The following is a 21,936-nucleotide window of genomic DNA, read 5'->3' as shown; positions in this document are numbered from 1 at the left end:
GGTTATGTGGCACAATAATGACTCTGGATGAGCTACCTTTAGAGACTCAAGTTCAAGATATATACCATTATCACTTGTTCATTACTGTGGAGGCTTCTGGCGATGACAGATGATATATGGCCTTTCTGCCACAGAATCTGCCGTAGGTGTCTCTGTCCTGTTGAAATGTAAGGAGTACCTGCCAAGACCCGAGGCTCTTTAGAGTCTATATTGCAGACACATTACTCCCTGAAGCCAGCACTCTTATTGAAGAATATGTTCCCTCTTTAGACGGAATACAAGACAAGATCAGACCTAAAAGACAAGAAATATGCATTTTGCAAGCCCATTGAGTATTCCAGACAAAATTAGCAGCGTGAAATGGAACAGAGCATGTGAATGGAGGTGGATGGCGAGCCACCTGAGCTGATAATCGTCTATTATTCAGCAGGTGCAGATGTGAATATTCACACCACTGGACACTTTCCACTTTCCATTTGTGCACGCTTACGCATCCGCCAAGCTAATGGAGTCTGGGGAAGTGGCCGTGCGTTTTTGTCAAAAATTGGGGATATGTCACACATTTGAAATACCGTGTGGAAATTGGCTGCAACGCTGCTCTGCTCAAACCTCCAGGTGACACAAAGGATCTACTCAGCAATGCAAATTAGTGGGGAGGAAATTTGAGGGAGTGTCCAACAAGTCTGCTTGGAGGCTGAATACGAGGCCAAGAACATTTCATTTCAATGTTTCAAATGTTCATTTATTTACCTGATTGGACACACCGAGGTCGCCCCTGGCTACTTGTGCAAATTGTCACCACGGAAATTACCACATAACAAGGCAGTTTTAACATATTCAAGCCTACTTTGAAGACAAATTGCCGCTAAAAGAGCACAAACACAAATTCATAACCATTTTACATACTTCTTAGAATATTTTTCACCTCCCTATCAACTCCAACTGAAGCACCTCCACTGAGTATCTTGTAATCTCCTAATCTCTCTCCCCAGGCCACACGCCAGGTATCTGTAGTTAGATCTGTGGCGAAGCAGCCAGATTCATCTTGAGATAAACTGGGACAACATGATGAATAGATAATAAAGGCACCCAGGGGAGAGCACTATCCGGGTTAACTCCACTGCATAAAGATACCATTTGTAATGATGGCTGGAATCAACAGGGAAGTGCGGTGAGCAAAGCTAACTGGGCTCCAAAGTGACCAAATCAGTCCTGACTTTGCTGATGCAGCAGATGGGGAGTACAAACCAATTGTGGCTGTGACAACAACAAGCAGGGTGATGAAGTACCGCCGAGCAGCCTATCTGGGTCTCACCTGCTCACAGCCACCGCTTTAGGCTACCGAGTGCTCAACAAAAAGTGTAGTTGTAGGTTGATCGTGATGAGCTAAACTGTCAATGCTTTGTTATGGCAATGAGGTCGATTTGTTTGGAGCTCAGGCGCTGACTTCGACACTGCCTGAAAGCTCAGCAGAGACCCACGAGTGCTAATAATGAAGATCTCCTCTGAAGCTGCATTAGATAGAGAGTCTGATGACAGCTAATATATGAGGCATTTACTGAGTGTGGGTTTGTACACCAGACACCATGTGGCTATTCACCCGCTGGGCACCGCTCAGGGACTGTAGCGTCAAATGAAACGTCAGCCTCAACAAAGACCCTCCAACCTTTACAGGAAATATACTATAATATGTATGAAGCTGAGTTTGATACAAGCGACTCTTGAAACAATATAAAGCAATCAAATGCAATCAGAGACAAAAACAAAGCAAAGCAAATCTGCAAGAGAAAAAATTCAGCGTGAAGGTTTGTTCTCAACCATGGAAATAGCAGTAACTTATGGTCCACTTACTAGCTTGATTGGGAGCTTTCAGTCACATCTAATGGATGGGGTTTGCTCATTTTCACACTTACACCTGGGTGATCCAACCACAAGTGGACAGCTCTGTGCACAGGTGTGACAGTACCAAGATGCACTTAGGACTCATTGAGATCTGCTCCCTCAGGCCACATTCAGAGGTCTTGGCTGCATGTAGCCACATTCCTTTCGCAGCATGTATGAGAACGTGTCCTAGACCACATTGAAGGACCCTCTATTCAACTATGTCGGAAGTATAAGAAGAAGCCACAACAACAGGCACAATGGACTCTCGTGAATGGAGTACACATGAAACAAACTGATTTCTGTTTACTCCAAGGTCTTTGCAAACTTCTTTTAATTTCTGGCCAACTCGACACAGGAGGTGCATTGCTGCCTCCTGCCAGCAACACATTTGGTCTTTGAAAACAGGAAAGCACTGCTGTTTAATTGCATATAGAGCAGGAGAGCGAGATCGGATCCCAAGGGGTCACTTGAGAGACATGCCGAGCTGCATTCTAATGTGAACTGACATATTTGTGATCGGCTCACCCGTGAAGGAAGTTAATGTCAGGTGTGAACAGGATCCACATGGCCTCAGTTTGAAGAATAACTCAAATAAGTGCTTTTTACTGTTAAGCAATGGTAACATTTTCCAGCACAGTTAACTAATTTCAGGCTTAGCCTTGGACTGAAACCATTCACAGAGAGCTGATTTGGAAACGGCAGCAACGTGAACACTGATGAAGCCCAAACATGAGTATTCATATTTCACCACGCTGCTCAGATCAACAGCAGGAATGCACCATGATACCAAACGTCAGGCAAAAGAAAAATGAGCTCAGCCGTTACATGAAAGTAAGCGACAATTCATATCAGTATGAATACAATCCAGAGGTCGATGACAGCAACTGCTAGGCATTAGCAGGCTGAGGACACCAGACATCGCCTGCAGGCAGATCCGGCACAGCTAGCCTAGAAGCTAACTGATACTGCCAAGCATGCAAATACAGACTGAAGAGGCTCAAGACATTGACTCACGATGTGCATATTAGCACAAGCAGCAAATAGCTTGGCGAAGTGAAGCTGTGAGTCAAGTCAATTTTATTTATAGAGCACAATATCACAAATCACAAATTTGCCTCAAGGGGTTTTATAATCCTTGCACCGTCAATTCCAACGAGGGAAAATTTGCCAAAAAAAAAAACTCCAACAGCGGAAAGAAACAATCATCATTGTTGAGAGTAAAGCATTAACTTTGGGACAAGTCCAAACAACACAGATAGGACACTCAGTTAGGGGCTTGACTTACGCTGCATGGCTCCATATATGATGCATGACCATCGGATCTGTCTGGGCCCGCCTGGTTCCAGACCACTGAATTTCTGCCCCCATCTCAAGTCAACACGAACGAAATTCAGTCTGATTCTCGGGCTAATCCTGAAGTGTCATCATCAGCCTGTTGACAGCTGAGCCTGCTTATTAAATGCTACATATGTGGTGACAGCAGAGAGAGTTTGCATTACAGGGTTTGCACATGAGCAAATGAGCAGTGCAGCAGCAGCAGCAGCAGGACAGCAGAGCAAACGAGGCAAAGGAGCACTGGCAGTTTCAGCAGACTGCCTTATTGCAAAGTGTGTGTGTGTGCGCGTGTGTGTGTGTGTTGAAGTGAGTGGAGAATGTCATGTGAGTCACAAGCAAGCGAGCTGTCTATGAGACTTTGGTGGCGTGTCAGGTGTGGCGCAGAAACTGACAGCACAGTCTCATCACAAGTTCTGTTCATGTCAACAGACCTTGAAACAATAGGATCTGACAAGCTCTGCTCTGGAAATTAGGATGCTTGCCATCACTGCCAGCAAGCCATAAATGTTTCATGTGGTGCTGATATGGTAATCATTGGATCCCTACAATGACACCTTGTGAGAGTTGGATAACGATGGCTGTCTTTCAGGCCTGTGTGACTCTGGACACAGTCCAACAGCTGAGGCACAGCCTGAAGTGTGAATCTGCCAGTTAAAAAGTCTTTGCGCCCAAAAAGGTAGATGAAAGTCTCACAGATGAGCAAAATAAAGGTGTCCTCCAGGCATCATGCAGACATACAGACCGGCTGGTGAGAGATGCCACCCAAATGCATTCCTCTGAGTTAAATATGCATTCCGTTTCATGAGGTTTTGCGAGTGGGCCCAGGTGCCCGTTGGTGGCACAGACCCAGCTGGAGGATGTGGCTGACTCGCTCCGCTGGCGCTCAGGCTGGCATACTAACAGAGCCAGGGGTGCTTTCACAGTGAGTTGAAAGAGGCTGGCGCCGGTGGCCACGCACCCAGGGTTCAGAAACACGAGCTCCAGCTGCACGTCCACTAGCTCGCACAGCTACAGAAAATAGGGGCTAGAAAGTGAATTTCCACCCTGCAACATGGCTCGTGACGAGAATATCCACCTCATGACATTAACAATCACGCACGACACCGCCGCCTTAATCGCACCTCCCTGTGGCTGCACGCGAGATTCTTTGAGATTAATTGTTGGGGTGAAAAAAAGACATTTTCCAATCACAAGGGATGAAGCAATAAAAGGCCAACATGTCTAAAAGAGCTTAATGTATTATTTCTCTGAGGCTCGTGTAAGCCTTTTATTAAAGTGAAACAATCTTGTCAGACACCTGTTGTTCTTGCATGGGGGTATTTATTGTTGGCCTGTGTCAGCACACTGTAATCCCCGGCTAGAACATGGCTGTATTACCAGTGTGACCTATTCTTGGTCATCATAATTTCCTGAGGGTGTGTGTGAGTGTGTGAGAGAGAGAGAGCGAGGCAGAGGAAGTGACAGCGTTCATGAGCACGAGTGTGTATTTGTGTGTGTGCGGAGTGATTGCAGGCACCCATCAGCCATTTCAGTTGAGCTTTTTTTTTTTTTTTTTTTTTTTTTTGACACCCAATGTCATGCAGAACAAATCGCCTATTGCTGACACCAGTGATTTCTTGTCTCCACCGCTGAGAAGTGTGTGTGGAGGCAAAACAGTTGGGTCTTACTGACGGGGAGTTGGACAGTTCTGTGATTAAGTAGTAATGGCCCGGGACGTGACGAGGAAACAGGGGATTTCAGTGGTCACAGGGCCAGAAAAACCGCACACCCTTGGGTTCTTGGGCTATTTTTGAGAAAGTGTATAATTATTTCAGGAGTTTTGCTCCCAAACTCTCTCAACTGGCTTTAAAGCTGTATGAAAAATTCTGTTTTCAGACTGCATCCTTGGTATCTGTGAAGTCCGAAGAAGCGACTGACACATATAAGAAACTTTAGAGTTTAAAAGCAAACAGGACCCTCATCATCTCACCACCTGCCTTGAATTCCAGTGTCCGCCTATGGGCTTAACCCACTAATTGTGGCCTGAGTTCCTATGGTATTGTGGCATGCCTGTGGTTTGGTTTAAGGCCACAGTTATATTAAGACCTGGGTATTTTAACATCCATAGTGGCGCACACTATCAGCTCAGATAATCAGGGATGTGTGCCGTCTGATTTATGTGTGAAGTCGCTGAGGTACAGTGTCTTAGGGGGTTGTAATGCACTGATTGAGAAACGGCGCTCAGTGAGTTTGAACAACAAAAACAGAAATAAACAGTGTTTAGAAAGAGATGTTTTGGTGGGGACATATGATAGTTATCTGAGCGCATAGGAGCAGGCACCTGGTACTGTCAGTGGGTCCTGTGTGAGATATGAATGGTGTTATGAGGACATCTAGTGGATGAGCAGGTGAAGGAGACTTTTCTACATGTAATATTGGTAATATTGGATTTGAGAATTATAGTAGACCTGTGGACTGTGTCTGTGCTGTGAGATCATTGTGTCCTTATTGAACCTGCAGTTCTCTCATTCTGATGTTATTCTGATAATACTTCAATTGTCCCAAGTGCTCAAAGCAAGTTTGTAATGTAAGTCATAGTCTGGATTTCAGAAACGAGGTCTTAAACTGCTCTTTGTGTCATTAAAAAACCCCCAGATTCCCAGAAACAAGACAAAGGACCTGACCTCTGTCACCTCTGTGGCAGCGACAGTCATGTTACTGTCGTGAATGTGGTTTTGATCAACATTGTGTTGAGCGATTTACTGTGGCCTACTCACTGGTGAGTAAGTATTCAGATCCTTCATTTAGTAAGTAAAGTCACTGGTGGAATGCAACAAAGTACATTTACTGAAGTACTGTACTTGAGTCGAAATTTCAAAATGTAGGATTTTCTAAAATAATTTCAGAGCACAGAAGTATGACAGCCATGCAAGCAAAAAAAAAAAAAGAAAAAAAGAAAAAAAAGACGTATCCATTATAATGAATGCCGTATTCAGTGTTTTGACTGTTTCATATACCGTTGGTAGTTTATAGATAAATGCAGGACTTTTACATGTAACAGAGTATTTCTACACTGTGGTATTGCCACCTTTACTTTACACGTGTAAAGGTTCTGAGTATTTCTTCCACCTTTGTCTATAATTGTCCTATGATGACTATCGCTATGAAGGTTGTGATACATAGTAAGTTTATATGCATCATTTATCCTTCCGATACTTCTGGAATATTTTCAGTAGGCAATAACAATATTAATGTGCATCACTGATACTGAATCATGCTTTTATAGTAATATTATATTAGGCTCTGTCAGTGTAATTGTATATAGAACTACTATATAACCACCATAAGAACTGTAAAATCAATTCTATTTTATTTACTATTCTACATATATATATACTCCTGTGTGTTTCTAGAGGTCATTACATAATTGGTACAGTGTGTCCGTGTTAACAGTGAAAAAATAAAAATGTCGTCCTCATTGCTCGGCCTGCCCAGTGTTTCTGCTCCCTGACCCTGCACACATGAATGACACTGCGACCGACCACCCAGCACGTCATAATGCGTCTCGCAGCCAATCCCATTCCAGGAAGCTCGCCCAGCCGCTTGACGAACTCCCGTCCCATCCAATCAAAGTTTTACAACAGGCACCAACGGCCGCCTCCACCCCGCGTGTAGCCAATTAGGACGGAGCAGTAATTACTAATTCATTACATCGCAAAGGGGAGTGACGCAGTTATTGTAGATCTTTAGATGCTCCATGCTTTCTTTATATGACCCGAAATAACATTTTATTTTCAATCCGCCGAAGTGAAATTCCTCATTTTTACAACAAGGAAGAGGGATTCCTGCTGTCTCCTGGCGGCTGTATGTCGAATCTCTGCGCCCCTTGAATTTGGATGCCATTCCGGTTGGAGGTTGCGGTGGACCCCGAGGACTAGATGCGATAACCAGAACGAGATATGCCGCAGCCGAAATCACGAAAAATCGCCATCCTCGGGTACAGATCCGTAGGTGAGTTCCGACCGGACGACATGCCGAGGTGTGGGGGGGGGGGGGTGAGGGGTGGGGGGGATGATACCTCAAGGGCCTCCTCGGGTGTGACGCTGGGCTAAATTTCAGCGGCCTTTCGGGTCAATTTAAATCCATTACCGGAGCGCTTTACGCCTCCTATAATAGACTTAAATTATAGGGAGCGGGATCTCAGAGCGCCACCAGGTGAGACGCGGCCCTGTGGGTTGTGGCTCAGGAAAGAGATTTTTACGATAACCAGCCTCCATCAGTGACCCCAACCCTGGTTATCCGGCGCCATGCTCTGCGCGAAGGCCTGAAGGACCACCGGATTTGACGCATTTCTGTGCGATTTGTCGTACCGCGTGTGAAGCCGCAGAAGCGCAGCTTGTGTGCGGTGGAAGGATGGTCAGGATGGCACAGATAGCGCGACTGGAGGCCCGGCCAGCATACCAGCACTAAACCCTGTGACAGTCCCAGACTTGTGCTCATGGTTGACTGCTCTGATAGATCCCCCATAGTGACACTATAGGATGTGTGTTGTCTAATAATAAATATCTGTACATTATTGATCGTTTTCATAATGTGCGTCTGATTATCAGCCACTGATCTCTCAGTTTGTGTCATCTTTGTGCTGAATGAGCCACAGTGCCTGATCGATGAACACTGGATATGAAGCAAACCAACATTTTATAAACTTCTGACATTTTATTTCCACGTTTCCGTTGGTTTTCTGACCCCCAAACGTCCCCTGTTGTTAATACTCCTTTGTGTTTTGCAGGAAAGTCCTCCTTGACAATTCAGTTTGTGGAAGGCCAGTTTGTCGACTCCTATGACCCAACAATAGAAAACAGTAAGTGTGAATTTTGCGGTCCGTCGCACCTCGATGCACGAGCAGGGTTTCCCACAGGAAACGGTTCAGTGGAAGTGGTGAACCGCTCAGACGCTGGTGCCTCTCGCACATGACAGCTTAAACAGCCACACTAAAACACAAAGGCTCTGTTCACTGGCACCCTTTTCCCATCATGTTGTGTTTTATTAGAAGTATGAGTGCATTTTTAATGACCTCAGCAGTCCTCAGGCAAGGTCCTCCGCCTCTGCTGGGGCGCCCTGAGCGAGCAGTACCTGTGTTTGTAGTGCAGGTAGATGAGGTACAGGCTGTGTTATCCTTTGACACTTGACCCTTTATACATGTGTAAACTCAAGTTTGGTTATCCAGCTCTCAATTACACAGCCGAGTTTAGTTATTTTTGTATATACAGGACAAAAATAAATGTCTTACAGCGCATGACCTTCAGCTCTGATCAGGAAAAACTCCCCAAAAAGATGTCAGATTGGTCAATGTGCTTGAAATCAACATTATAAATGTTTGAATCCCCATCACAGCGTTGGCTTACTTGGTGCTTTCAACGCTTTCAGCTCCATCTTGTGGCCTCCCTCAGTGGATGGAGTCAGTCGGTTGCCATGGAGGTGGTTTAGTTGTTATCACATGACCTGAGTTTGGAGTAGCGATCACATGATAACAGGTGGTTTTATATCATGATGAGCTTTTCAGGCAGAATATGCGACAGTTCTGCAACTAACGATTATTTTAAGGGCCGATTAATCTGCCAGCTACTGTCTCCATTTTTTTTTTGTTTGTGTGTAAAATGTCAGAAAATAACAAACAATATCCGTCACATTTTCCCAGAGTCCATTGTGGTGTCGTCGTATTTTGTTTTTTGTCTGAGCAGTCGTCCAAAAGTCAAAAATATTTAATTAGCAATGACGCAAGACAGAGAAAAGCAGCACATCCACACATTTAAGAAGCTGCAACCAGAAAATATTTTGAAATTTTACAAAAAAAATGTGAAAAACAGACAGAACAGTTGCAGATTTTCAGTTAATCCTCTCTAATAAAGTATGACAGTAACCATCTGATATCAATATGATGTCATTAACCAGCTAATGTTTCACATTTTACTCATTCAGATTTAACACACCAGACAGAAAGTGAAATACTTTCCCTCAAAGTGTTTGATTTTGTTATCTTTTACATAAACAAAGCACGTCATCGTCGCCGTAGACATCTGAACCGCGCGTCCTTCTAACTCTCGAGCACGATGTCTCTGAAAGAAGAAGCATTATGAGGCTGAACTGCTACCCGGCGGGGTGTAATGTTCCCTCTAAACCAATGTGTCCAAACACCACACCAGCTGATTTCACCAGTTTCCACACTTTCAATTAGAAAGAAAGGGAAACTTTCTTCAGAGGAACTTTGGAGGAATCAGCTGCTGTGGCGTTCGGTCAGAATTAACCCTTGTGCTGCTGAGTCTGGCGGTATAAGCTTGGACATCGCTGGCTTAGAGAGGAGACGACATCACTCTCCTCAACACACACATTTCCAGAGATCTGAGGATAAACTTTCGCTGTAGGCTGTTTGTATTTTTCCCGACATGTTCGCTCACATATCACCCTGCGTTTCTCCGCCGTGTGGTCTGCACCTATAAATAATCTCTGCATGGTTAACATGAAGTGAAGTGTCAGCGTTATCAGCGAGATGCTGCAGGCGGTGCGATCGCTCGGTCCCGCTGCAGACGAGATGACCCATCACCCGGGAAGATATTGACTTTTCTGAACTCACTGGTACCAAAATGGATCTATAACTGGGTAGTTTCTCGTATGTCTCAAGACCTGCACACAAATGAAGATACAGTCGGCTGCGTGGTACTGTATAGTAGACTGTGTAGTACTGTGTATATACATGGTGTTGTATTCGCCATCTATTAAAGGGTTTAACTTGTCATCTCTGTTGACTAATTGATCTTTTCTTTCAACTGCAGCATTTACTAAAATGATCACAATAAACGGACAGGAGTACCATCTTCAGCTGGTAGACACAGCGGGGCAGGTATGACTCAGTGCATTAGCCGGGTTATTGATTATTATGTAAATATGTGTCGTTCTGATGATGTTCCTTCATAGTTCGCTGTTTTAATTCCTCCCGTTCCAAACCTCAGACCGTGCATGCTAATTTCTTCATCTCCCGTCCCCGCAGGACGAGTACTCCATCTTCCCACAGACCTACTCCATAGACATCAACGGTTACATTCTGGTCTATTCAGTCACGTCTAATAAAAGGTATGCTCTCACCTCCCTGGTTTCAAAGCACACAAACACGCATGACGCGCACAGTTCACGAATGCTGAAGGTGAACTCTGCCCTGTTTCTTCCAGCTTTGAAGTTGTACAAGTTATCCATGAAAAACTGTTGGACATGGTGGGAAAAGTTCAGTAAGTATTTGTTTTTGCCGTCCGAGGTTTTCCAGGTTGCATGTAATACATCGTGCATAAATGACAATGTGCTGTTGACTTTTCCCTGGAATGCAGAGTACCAATTATGCTCGTCGGAAACAAGAACGACCTACATATGGAGCGGTATGTCCTAACGCACACCTACATTGCACACATGGAGTACACAGTAGCCAGTTTTAGTCATAATTTCTTATTGTGTAGGCTTTTGGTAGCAGCAATGCAAGCCAATATATGACACACATTTCTACCAAGCGAGCGTGTGCGTACGACACCGTACTCAATGGACGTTTGCAAGAGCAGATTTCTTATGAATTAAACTCTGTGGGTTAGAAAACGGTCGACTCTGCAGCCATGCCGTGAAATATTTATGCGTTTTATTCTGACTGACTGACCGGCCTGCTGTCACTGAGTGTGTGTGTTTTTTTCCTTTAGAGTAATCAGTTGTGAAGAAGGAAAAGCATTAGCCGAATCGTGGAACGCTGCCTTCATGGAGTCCTCAGCTAAAGAGAACCAGGTAAGAGCCGAGGCTGCACAGATCGTAGTCAGCACCAAGTGTTCATGTCGTATGTGTTAAAACACCCAGTACCCAGTTAAAATGGCTCTAATGCCAGAATAAGGCCAATAAAAGTAGTTGTTCTTCTGAATTTGATGACTGAAGTGTCCGACAAAGGGCTTCATCTCATTTTAAGTTAGAACCATAAAAGGGGAAATGCGCTGATTTTACACATCAACTCATCATTACTCATTATGGGAAGATCCCCTGAACAGTTGTATAATGTCCTCTGTGGCTCTCAAGGGAAATTTCCAAAAGAAATCAAAAATAACCCAGATGGTGTCATCAGCGACGGAGTCCGCCGCTCCTGCGGTTCTAATTGTGGACGTTAAAGAAAATGGTTTGTCGGGGTGTGCTGTGAACACTGTTGGCTCACTCCTTTGTGTTAAAAGTGGATCAAATAACTTTGAGTAATGCAAAAAGGAACTCAGAGAATTAGTATCCTACTCTGTGAGGCAGGCAGCTGTTTTCAGCAAAAAACCCACAGGACGCTAGCGGCACAGCACCAAACTGCACACAGACACAGTTAGCGATTAGCTGGTGAACACAAAGGAGCATTTGGCAGCTAACAAACCAGATACTCACCTCAGGAGTTGGAGAGGAAACCACAGCTCCATCCATATTTACATATTTGACTTTCATCCATCAAGCTGGACTCCAAATTAATGCTAATTTTCTCCCGAATCTTTTGAATGCACAAATAAGCCACCGCTTGCTAATGAGTTTGCTGTGTTAACTCGAGGATAATATGTCAATGTTGTGTTTACAGCTTGACGCGCTGCAGCCCGAAAAGTCAATTCGTGCATGTTTAGCAATGGTTCAAACGTTTGTGCACCAAAAACGCAGAGTTTCGCTTTCATTGTCATTCAGGGAGAGGCTGCAGCTTGGCCAACGTGAGCTTAAGTAAACCCCAAACTCACAACACAGACAAGAGGAATCTGTTTTTGAAACCCTCTTTTTTTTCTGGTGGATATATTTCCCAACATAGCAAAGTTTCATATTCAGGACGGCTGTTTATCTGCTTCAAATCGAGTTAGCAAACAACAACAACGCCCCCTCTGTTGCGCCCAAAGCCGGCGAGGCTCCTCTCCATGTCGTGCGTGCTGCTGGAAAATTCTAAGTGGTGTGACTGAGACATGTGACGGCGTCCCCTATGTGTGTGTGTGTGCCTCGCTCTATCTCTCTCTCAGACGGCCGTGGAGGTTTTCCGGAGGATGATCCTGGAAGCTGAGAAGATGGACGGTGGCGTGCAGCCAGGAAAAACGTCCTGCTCCATGATGTAGAGCCGCCCAATCAACACACAGGACACTGCACTGGGATATCCCGTTACTTGAAGGCTAGCCGCCAGTTCTCCTCCACCTCAGCTGACTCCACCCCTCCAGGGTCCTAAATATCCGATACTGTCTATTTATGGCTCTGATTCCACTGTTATTTATCAGTATTTCCCTTTTGTCATCCTCTTTTTTTCTTTGTGTGTTTGATAAAAAAAAAAAAAGGATGAATGGTGGTTCCCTTGTCTTACATTCTCCACAATCCACCCTTCCTCCATCTCTGTGCTCGGCACTGATGCAAAACACAGAACATCATTTGGGTGTATCAGAAAAAATGTTTTCCTGTGCTCGGTAATGATGACAGCCATAACTAAGGCCGGAGATAGCGGTGGCTTCATGCATCTTAGCTTCTCATTATGCAGCTTCCATATAGGCTACGAGCCCTACTCTGTTTAAATAACAAGAGATGAGAGAAATGTCATGTCAGCCACGCATACGCTCTGAAAACGGATAAGTAATCATGGACGTTTCTTCTGATACATCACCAGCTGTTCGGCCCCTCCGGTATACAGCTCTTTTTCTACTTCATCTCCACGCAGTACCCACTTCTCTGTCCCTCAGTTTGTTTCATAGCAGTTACTGTCAGCCAAAAAAAAAAAAAAAAAAAAAAAATCTGCATCCATTTTCTAATGTTGAAAATGTTGTACAAATGTTTTTGATTGTAATCATTAAAGCAAAAAGTGGTTATGTAAAGCGCTCGGCTTTGAGTGTGGCTTATTACCGTGTCAGCCGGGAGGCAGGGCGGCTTTTTTTATTCAGCACCTTTCAAAGAGAGTTCAGGTTGCTTTACAGAAGGGTTGAGGAGAGGGTAATGAATACAGCAGATATATAGCTTGAAAAGGATGACATAAATCAAGGAGGCTACAGGATGAAAGAGCGTGGTGGATAATGATCTAACTTCTTTAGATTCAGTGTAAACCGATGGAGAACCTCAGATTCTTGTATTTTCTGAAGCTTTGCTCAACCTTTGTGTTGCATAATAACCAAATGCCGCTTTTCCATGTCGTCCTTGGAACATTAATTAGGCCACTAAGAGACAATCTGAGAGGGTTCAGTATAGTGTCAAACAATCAGAGATGTATTTTTCACCTATGTGAAAACAAACAGGAGTGTTTTAAAGGTCCTGAAAACCTGAATTTTTCTTGTTCCTCGCCGCTCTAAGAAAAAAGTGACGTCTCATACATCAGTGCACCAGTTCGCTCGCTGTCAGTAAAAATCTGGTCATATCTCGTCCACGCAGTCTTGAAATAGGGGCGTTCTTTTAGCTTTGAGGTGAGTATGATCAGCCAACATTAAACCTACTTGCCTTATATTGTGTAGGTCAGCGCTGACCCATCGGGGCCTCTGGGGGTGTCCAGCTTGGGCTCTTTGCTGTGTTCCTCGAGCCGTTCCTGAGCAGTTTTTACAGCGTGGCGGCCTGCATTGTCCTGCTGGGGGACACCGCTGCCATGAGGGGCGTGCTTGGTCTGCAGTATTGTTGGCCACGAATGCCAGGAGCCAAGGTTTCCCAGCAGAACAGTGCATTTTAACAAGATGATCAATGTTACTCACTTCATTTAATGTCATGCAGAAATGAAGTGCAAAGCCCAGAGAACTGCTGTGATATGCTTCCCTCCATCTTTGCTCTGAAAGAGCTGGAAGTTGTCTGAGCACCTCTTTGAGGACACTTGAGAAAAGACCATTACAGTAACCCAAGCCGCTGAAAATGAAAGGGCAGATGAGATTTTCTGACTCTTGTCTGAACATGAATCCAATAATTCCTCGTATTCTTTACAATGATAGTATGCAGACATAGTTTTGAATTGAAGTGGCTGTCAAAAAAGTAATAAGAAAACTCGAGAGATTTGCAGACGTAAGAATGAGAACAGGCATTTCAACTTCTTTATTTGTCAGGGGAGATGTTTGACAGAGCATATTTTGCTTTTCAAAAGACTTTGAATTCATACATGGCGTTCACACCTGGGAGCTGCCTGCAGCAACCGCAGCCTGCAGGAGTCATTAAGCGGCGTGCTCTAAGATTTTAGAATTTCAGAAAGTGTTGCACATGTCGTCGCTGCAGCACTTCATGTTGATGTAGGCGTTCCTCTGCAGCATTTTGCAGTCTGACAGAGCCATGCACTTCTGGTATTGGCCATCTAAGAGTTAAAAACAAAGGCAAAGATCGGCTTTTAACACAAAAAACATGCTCTTCATCACCTCACTGAGGTAGAGTCAGTGTGTTTAGCCGTATTTACATGATTCACACAGATCTGATAGATATTTGACCTGCAGCTGACTGTCTCCTGTGTTGCCTTGCCCAATACTATTTACCCACAGGAGGAATATGATGCCCTTAGCCCTTTAATTCTCCTGTCTTGTGTCAGTAAATGTGTCCTTTAATTTGACTTTGCGAGGTTAATATTTGTTTTTCATTGCAGCTCATGTAGTTGGGGTATGTTGAGAAACTCACAGGGTTCTCTGAGGAACCTGGCAGCAGCACAGGCATCCTTGTCTGGTCTGCAGGCCTCCACAGTGAGCTCGCAGGTTCCTCCAGCCTTTTTGGGAACACACTGGTGGCAGTTCAGGGCTTCACCTGAAAAGAAAAAACAGCGAGCACACGTGTTAGTCATTGTTTTTCTCTCTGTGACCTGATTAAGCTCTGTCGTAATGTGGCTGGTGGGTTTTCTGTGGGAAGTTTTTCATAAGATTTGGTTCAGAAAATAGATGTTAAAAGTGAGCATGAAGCCACAGAAGAAGGAAGTCAACTGTTTTATACAGAGTGACTTGAGTTTCTTCAATATAACTCCCTGTAATCTGCTGTAGAGTGAGACAGGCACACATAGCAGATGTCCCTGTTACACAGCAGCAGAGGTTGTGTTTACTCAGTGGAGAATCAGTGACAGACTCACCAGCTGTAATCAGCAGGGCAACGGTTAAAGTAAAGACCAACAACTTCATTGTTCTGTTCAGTGCTGCAGCCTGTGAGAGATAAAGCACAGATTTGATAAGACAGTACTGCAGGTACAATACTGTCAGTACTCCAGACTTCATCGCATCGATTGCTCTCGTGGTTTTAAGGGACTGATTTTGAATATTTAGTAAAGTCTAAGAGCGGTGTATTAGCATGCACGCACACCCATGCACAGTGATACAGACTTTTAATATAAGGCAAAAATGTCCAGCTAATATTGATTTTATATTATCAAACATATTTCGAAAAGAAATTAAATAAAAAAATGGGAGAGAAACGTGTGGTGTTTACATACCTCGCTCACTTGTCTGTCCCAGTTTCTGCCAATGACTGATGTGTCTTCATCGACTTTGCCTCTTTTTATACCTGTTCAGACTGCGTCCTGTCGCGGTAACGTCCCATTAAATGCTGTATCTCGGTTAAGTCTATTTGCTCAGCACCTCACTCTCCCTCAGTATACTGTGCTCAGGGGTCACAGTTTCCTGGTGCTCAGATTCCTGCATTATGCAAGAGCCGTCCACCCTTGTCCCCCCTTCTGTAAATACTGTAATTTATGAGACTTCTGCAAATATTAATGTATGCATTTGTCACAGACTCCGATAAAGATTTTTATTAGTTGGATTTGTGCCATAAGCGGACAAGAGGATATTCAAAGGTCAAAGGTACAATATGTTTGCTTTAGGTGGATTATGGCTTCCCAAGATGAGGCGTAACACGTTTGTTTCAGTGCTCTTGAACCAACAAAGGCGCCAGACATGAACCGACTCTGCATAAAGCAAAGTAAGGTCTGAATTGACTAGAACTAACACTTAATATAAAACTAATGGAAGAGAACAAAAGATCGGCTCCCTCACCGGCTGTCAAACACTTAAAGTAAGTACATTTAACTATTTAAGACCTGCTGCACAAAAGACCAAAATATTTTCTCTTTGGTAGAGGGGAAATATTCCCTTCATTGAATATTTCCCTCTTTTTTTTAAACCCTATTCAGAATTCGTAAACAATACGTGAGTGGCTGTCTCACAGCTACAGCGTGAATGCCTTCCAGAAAATGTTAAGAATCCATTTTAAAACCCACAAGTCTCACAAATGGCCCACCGCTGATCAGATGGAGTCACGTCTATTTACAATCCATGTGATTTTTAAATCTACACACCTGAGATGAACCACTTAAGGCTTTGAATGAACATAGTGTGAATGCCAAGACATGTTCTATGTTCTGAACTCAAAAGATCCACTCAAATAAATCATTTAGACGGAGAGAGGGGAGGGGGCTGCAGGTCGAGAAAAACAGGCTTTATCTGTTCTGTATCCTGCTCCACCAGCCTGGTGGTCTTTGTTGTTGGGACAGAGCGTCTCCTCCCAAATTTGGGATCGGCATCAGAGGAACAACAACAGAGAGGGGTCCGAAAAGAAGGGCTGGAGGCAAACCTGCTTCGGAGGATGAGATCTGGGGGCTCTGCTCACCCTGTCCCCCTCAGAACTCAGACCTGCTTAAATAGCTTGACTCGCCCAGGAGACAGATTTCTTGTTTTCACTGGGTCATTCATGTCTGGTCACCTCTGCTTTAACCTCCCCTCTCTGTTTGTTTTCCTCCTCATCTGGACACAACCCAAATATTACTCTGCAACCCCCCGACTCGGAGCAACATCACTCCCAAAGCCCAATCAAAGCAAAATCTCTCTCTCTTTTGTTTCGCCCCCCAGAGCCAAACTCCAATATCAGCACTGGCACATGTAAGGGAAACTGTCCATGTGGCAAAATGTCTAAACCCCCCATTGTTGCGCTTTTGTTGCCTCAGCCTCGCGATACCACCACGCTCTCTGCCGGCCATATATATCTGGCTGTCCAAATTTTTCCACTCTTATGCTGTGTGGCTAGTTTGGGACAGCTAACAGTGGAAAATGTCTCAGTACTCAGGAAAGGTGAGTATCACAACAAGGGAGTGTGATGCAGACACAGTAGAACCTTCCCAAACGTACGCCAAACAAAAGTCAATCACAAATAACGTGGACGGCCGGCGCCGTGAGCGGCTCTTCAGTATCTGTCTACCACACAACACTGTTAGTCATTGTCTGTACACGTCTAAAAAACCATATATTACAGATCGTGTTCTATGAGGGAAAATGTTTCACTGGGAGGAAGCTGGAGATCTGCAGCGACTGCGACAACTTCCAGGACCGAGGCTTCATGAACAGGGTCAACTCGATCCGCGTGGAGAGCGGGGCCTTCATCTGCTTCGACCATCCCGACTTCAAGGGCCAGCAGTACATTCTGGAGCACGGAGAGTACCCTGAATTCCAGCGCTGGAATGCCCATAACGATCACATGGGCTCCTGCAGGCCAATCAGGATGGTAGGAGTATGTGTGTGTGTGTGTGTGTGTGGATGGGTATTACTCACATTGTGGGGACTTGCTTTCGTTATGAGGACACAAGTCCCCATAATCATTAGGTTTTACATGAAGACTTGGTTATGGGTTAGGTTTAGGCAAGTAGTGGTTGAGTGTGTGTGTGAGTGTGTGTGTAAGTGTGTTTTGCTCATGCTGTGGGGTCATAAATCTGTCTACACAGTCACATTGTGGGGACTTGCCTTCTTTATGAGGACACAAGTCCCCATGATGCAAATCATTCAATTTTAGACGAAGACGTGGGTTAAGCTTAGGTTTAGGCAAGTCGTGGTTGAGTGTGTGTCTGTTTAGATGTGGTTTACTGACATTGTGGGGTCATAAATCTGTTTCCACAGTGACACTGCAGGGACTTGCCTTCCTTATGAGGACACAAGTAGCCATAATGTAAATGGAAATCATGCAATTTTACATGAAGTGTCATCAAGGCAAGTTGTGGTTTTGTGTGTGTGTGTGTGTGTGTGAGTGAGTGAGTGCATATGTGTGTCCTCATTTGTGCCTTTTGTGTTTTTCAGATAAGTCAAAGTCAGCATAAATTAAATAACTTTAGAATAATACAGACGTTCATGTTGAAGCACAGAGGCATATTAGCAACTAGCAGGCTTTCACATCACACAATGACGGGTTGAAAGAAAATCACACATTTAGTGCACTTAAGATACAGACTGTGCATCATATATCGTCCTCCACATGTACAGCACATTTAGCCTTTAGATTTCTATAGGTGTGTTTGTATAAGTGTTTGCACACCTAATACAGTCCCTGCCACATAAAGGAGGAGGCCTTGGTCCTTTACAGCGCAAGTGAAGGCGACCATTGTTGCCATGGCTCAGTGAGAGGACATGTCATTATCTTCCCCAGCATGGAGAGCACTACAGGATGGAGCTGTACGAAGGAGACAACTTCTCTGGCCAGTGTGTGGAGCTGTGCGAGGACTGTCCCTTCCTGCAGGCACGAGGCCTGACCAAGAACTGCATCAACTCCATCAAGGTTTACGGAGATGGAGCGTATGTACCTCTGCAGTGTTTGGTTTAACCTGCTCAGAGCACATAAGAGGATGTCACATGTGCCAGAATGTGTTAGTTTTCTGTACTTTATCGGTGGACTTTGTGAAAGAGTCAGTTCACCCCATTTTTATTTTATTTTTTAAGATTTCTTTCTTTCTTTTATTTTACTTTATTTGGAATTTTAGCCTTTATGGACAGGAGACTGTAGACAGGGCTGTTTTTAAAGAAATCCATTAGTAAAATTTTGGCCACCATCACAATAAGTTGAAGAAAGCATTGTTAGCCGTTGAATTAGACATTTTAATTTATTTTTAAAATTATCACAAATTTGCCTCCATATAACAGCAGCCTGTCTTTGCAGAAACAGTGTTCTTGTTGCTCTGGATGGTCACCAAACACACGGCCACCAATTGTTGTTTCTAACAGGGATTATTTCCTTGGTAAAGAATAGCTCCAGTGGACACGGTGGTCTGTGAGTCATCCAGAGTCACCGGGAAATTGTTGCTGTTGTATTTATAACCTATACTTTCTCAATATTTTTAGCATCACAAAGGAAGTTCAGCTCACCTGCGCTGTGTTGAGGTGGTGTGAGGCGGGGTGTCCTGGTGTTAAAGGTGTTAAAAACAGTGACCATGAACCCATTTTGCATCTTTCTCTCCCCCCTCACTTCCCGTCTTCTCTACTTTCAACACTTTAAAGACATAAAATACCCAATAAATACACACAAAAAGAAAATGTCTCCTAGAGGTGGACATCTCAGAGACTGCGGGCTTAACTGTATAACTAGATAGCACAAGAGGTAAGTCAGAAAATGTAAAATAGACACTATATAAAGCAAGTCAGATTGAAGATTCTTCAAAACATGTCATGGACTCCACCTTTTATCCGCGGACTTAAATCAGGTTTTGCACATTTCAGCTTTTAAACTGTTATTTATCTGCTGTCCCAAACAGCTGGGTGCTGCATGAGGAGCCCAACTACCGCGGCCGCATGTACATCGTGGAGAGAGGAAACTACTGCACCCACATGGAGTGGCAGGCGGAGAACCCCAACATCCAGTCTGTCCGCAGGGTGGCGAACTACTTCTAAACCACGTCACTGTCGCTGGCAATACGACTGCAGGGACGAGATCATCCGCCGAGGAGAAACACGCCACACTGTCAAGTAATCTCCCGCTGACTCTGTGGGGCTGTAAAATAATAAAAGATGAAGAAAATGTTTGACTTTGCTTGTTGTTTTATTTTTGTACTGAATTACTCAAAGGCTGAAATAAAGTAGTGATCCTACAATATGTTCAATCTTATTTCCATTCTTTTTCTGCCTTTATGCTCACTTCCTAACTTAACCATCATTTTCACTGTAGAAAAGGCTTCAGGCTATGATTCAGGTAATTGCTTTCTATTAGACGCCATAACTCCAATACCTTTAAGGGCTGCGCCTTTCCTCATACTAATGGATCCATTACCAGGTTACATGGAGATACTGTGCATACCACTGAGCATGGATTAACAGATAGATAAATGGGCATTTTATTTACCCAGGAGGGAAATTACATTGTTTTAAAAGTAAAAAAAAAACAAAACAAAACAAAAACGTGCTGCCTGATAAAAAAAAACATGAACACAATGCTCTAATTAAAACATACAAAGACACAAGAAAGCAGCAGCTCAGCTTTTCACCTTCCCTCATCCAGGCGATGGTTTGACAGCAGCAGAGAACAATAAACAGAGTGTGTCCTCTCTGTTCAGATACAGTATATAAACGAAGAGTGAAAGACAGATGTCGCACAGGTTGAAGCCTCCGCACCTGCTGCAGGAAGCTCTGCTACCACCTAGTGTCATTTATCTATTTTACTGTGAAGTCGCCTGGTCACAGAGGGGACTTTAAACAGCAGTGACACAAACACATGGGAAATATTTGGATTTTTAAAAACCCCACCTTGAATAAAAACAAAGAACAGAAACGCTTAATGAATACTGTCCATCCTGAATGTATCCACCTAAATTCAGCTTGTGTAACCTCGTTTTTCATCATATTGTGCACCCAGCATGTATGAACCATGTATTTATGCAGGATGAGCAGTGACAGACTGGCCTGAGTTGTACTTAACAGCCTTTTACAACACATGACCTCATAGTTTCATGTATTCCTTCACTGCGTCATTTCCCCACATGCTCCTGCTCTTCGAGGAATGTCACACCATGGCTGCTCTTGGACCTTTAATGAGCGTCCATGTGCTTTCTCTTCCAAATGTCATGACAACAGATCACCTATCTTTACAGGGTTTCGCCCATGGCCTCGATCGAGTTACAGGGTCAATATGGGATGGCTTAATGAGGAAATGCTTTGTCTTGAGTTACACTCAACGGCACTAGTTTAAGGGCGATTACCTATGGCTAACCTTGTTCCTAAGCCATTTGCTGCTTGAATTGACTGGGTGTCACCAACATGCCATTAGTCTGGATGTCAAAGACGAGAAAGAGTGAGGGGCCCGTGAGCACGGCTTAATGGCATTTTAACAATGTCACTGCTGATTTTCTATGATAATGGCATTTATTATTCTCCACAGAGGACTTGGGTTCTGAAAGAGCTTGTCTTAAATGCAAGGAAGCAAACTATCTGCCGTGATGTTTTATTATTGCAGACGTCTATTTTATGTCACAAATAAGCCTTGATTACTTCCTCTAATGGAGGTGAGCTTTCTAAGCTTTAAGTGGGGAGATTACAAAAGAGAAGCACAGCCAATTAGTCGGAGGAAAAAACTTGAACCTGAATACTTCTTGAAGAGATGGTTTGTTGGCTGGGAGACTTGATGAGTGGGCCGGCTGACCAACCCCTTCACAGCAATGTCAGATTATTTGGAACTCATCAAGACAAATACTATTAAAAGACCATTATGTTGGGAAACTGGGGAAGATTCATGCCACGCACTTCCTGTTTTGTGATAATCACAATAATAAAACTGCTTAGTGATTCATTATGAGCTGTGGTTTTCGCTCTATTTTGGTTTTTCGCTGTGTGAGATGTATTTTATATTTAACACTGTCTGGTGGTGAAATGAGTAATTAGAAGGAATAAATTTTAAATAGCATTTATTGTATCCTGTTACTGCAAATTGGGTCAGCTATTTTTAGCTCCCACTAATGCATAAAAGATCATTCAGATAGACAAAAACCCCTCTGAATTTATC

The 21,936-nt window shown here is 43.9% G+C and overlaps 2 protein-coding genes across 2 annotated transcripts; both read left to right on the top strand.

Moving 5' to 3' along the window:
* Positions 1-6,904: 6,904 nt before the first annotated feature.
* Positions 6,905-13,076, top strand: rheb (Ras homolog, mTORC1 binding). Its single transcript, XM_076745369.1, has 8 exons — positions 6,905-7,209; positions 7,988-8,059; positions 10,029-10,096; positions 10,244-10,326; positions 10,422-10,478; positions 10,575-10,622; positions 10,932-11,013; positions 12,243-13,076. Exons 1-8 carry the CDS (start codon positions 7,158-7,160, stop codon positions 12,333-12,335), a joined length of 555 nt encoding a protein of 184 aa, XP_076601484.1. The 5' UTR covers positions 6,905-7,157; the 3' UTR covers positions 12,336-13,076.
* Positions 13,077-17,237: 4,161 nt separating this feature from the next.
* Positions 17,238-19,835, top strand: LOC143329550 (gamma-crystallin N-A-like). The gene is made up of 4 exons (XM_076745517.1): positions 17,238-17,258; positions 17,440-17,688; positions 18,601-18,746; positions 19,700-19,835. Exons 1-4 carry the CDS (start codon positions 17,238-17,240, stop codon positions 19,833-19,835), a joined length of 552 nt encoding a protein of 183 aa, XP_076601632.1.
* Positions 19,836-21,936: the final 2,101 nt, after the last annotated feature.

This window comes from Chaetodon auriga, chromosome 12 (assembly GCF_051107435.1).
Source record: "Chaetodon auriga isolate fChaAug3 chromosome 12, fChaAug3.hap1, whole genome shotgun sequence".
NCBI classification, from domain to species: Eukaryota; Metazoa; Chordata; class Actinopteri; order Chaetodontiformes; family Chaetodontidae; genus Chaetodon; species Chaetodon auriga.
The sequence above is the reverse complement of the archived record's forward strand: the minus strand, read 5'-3'. Positions and strand labels throughout refer to the sequence as shown.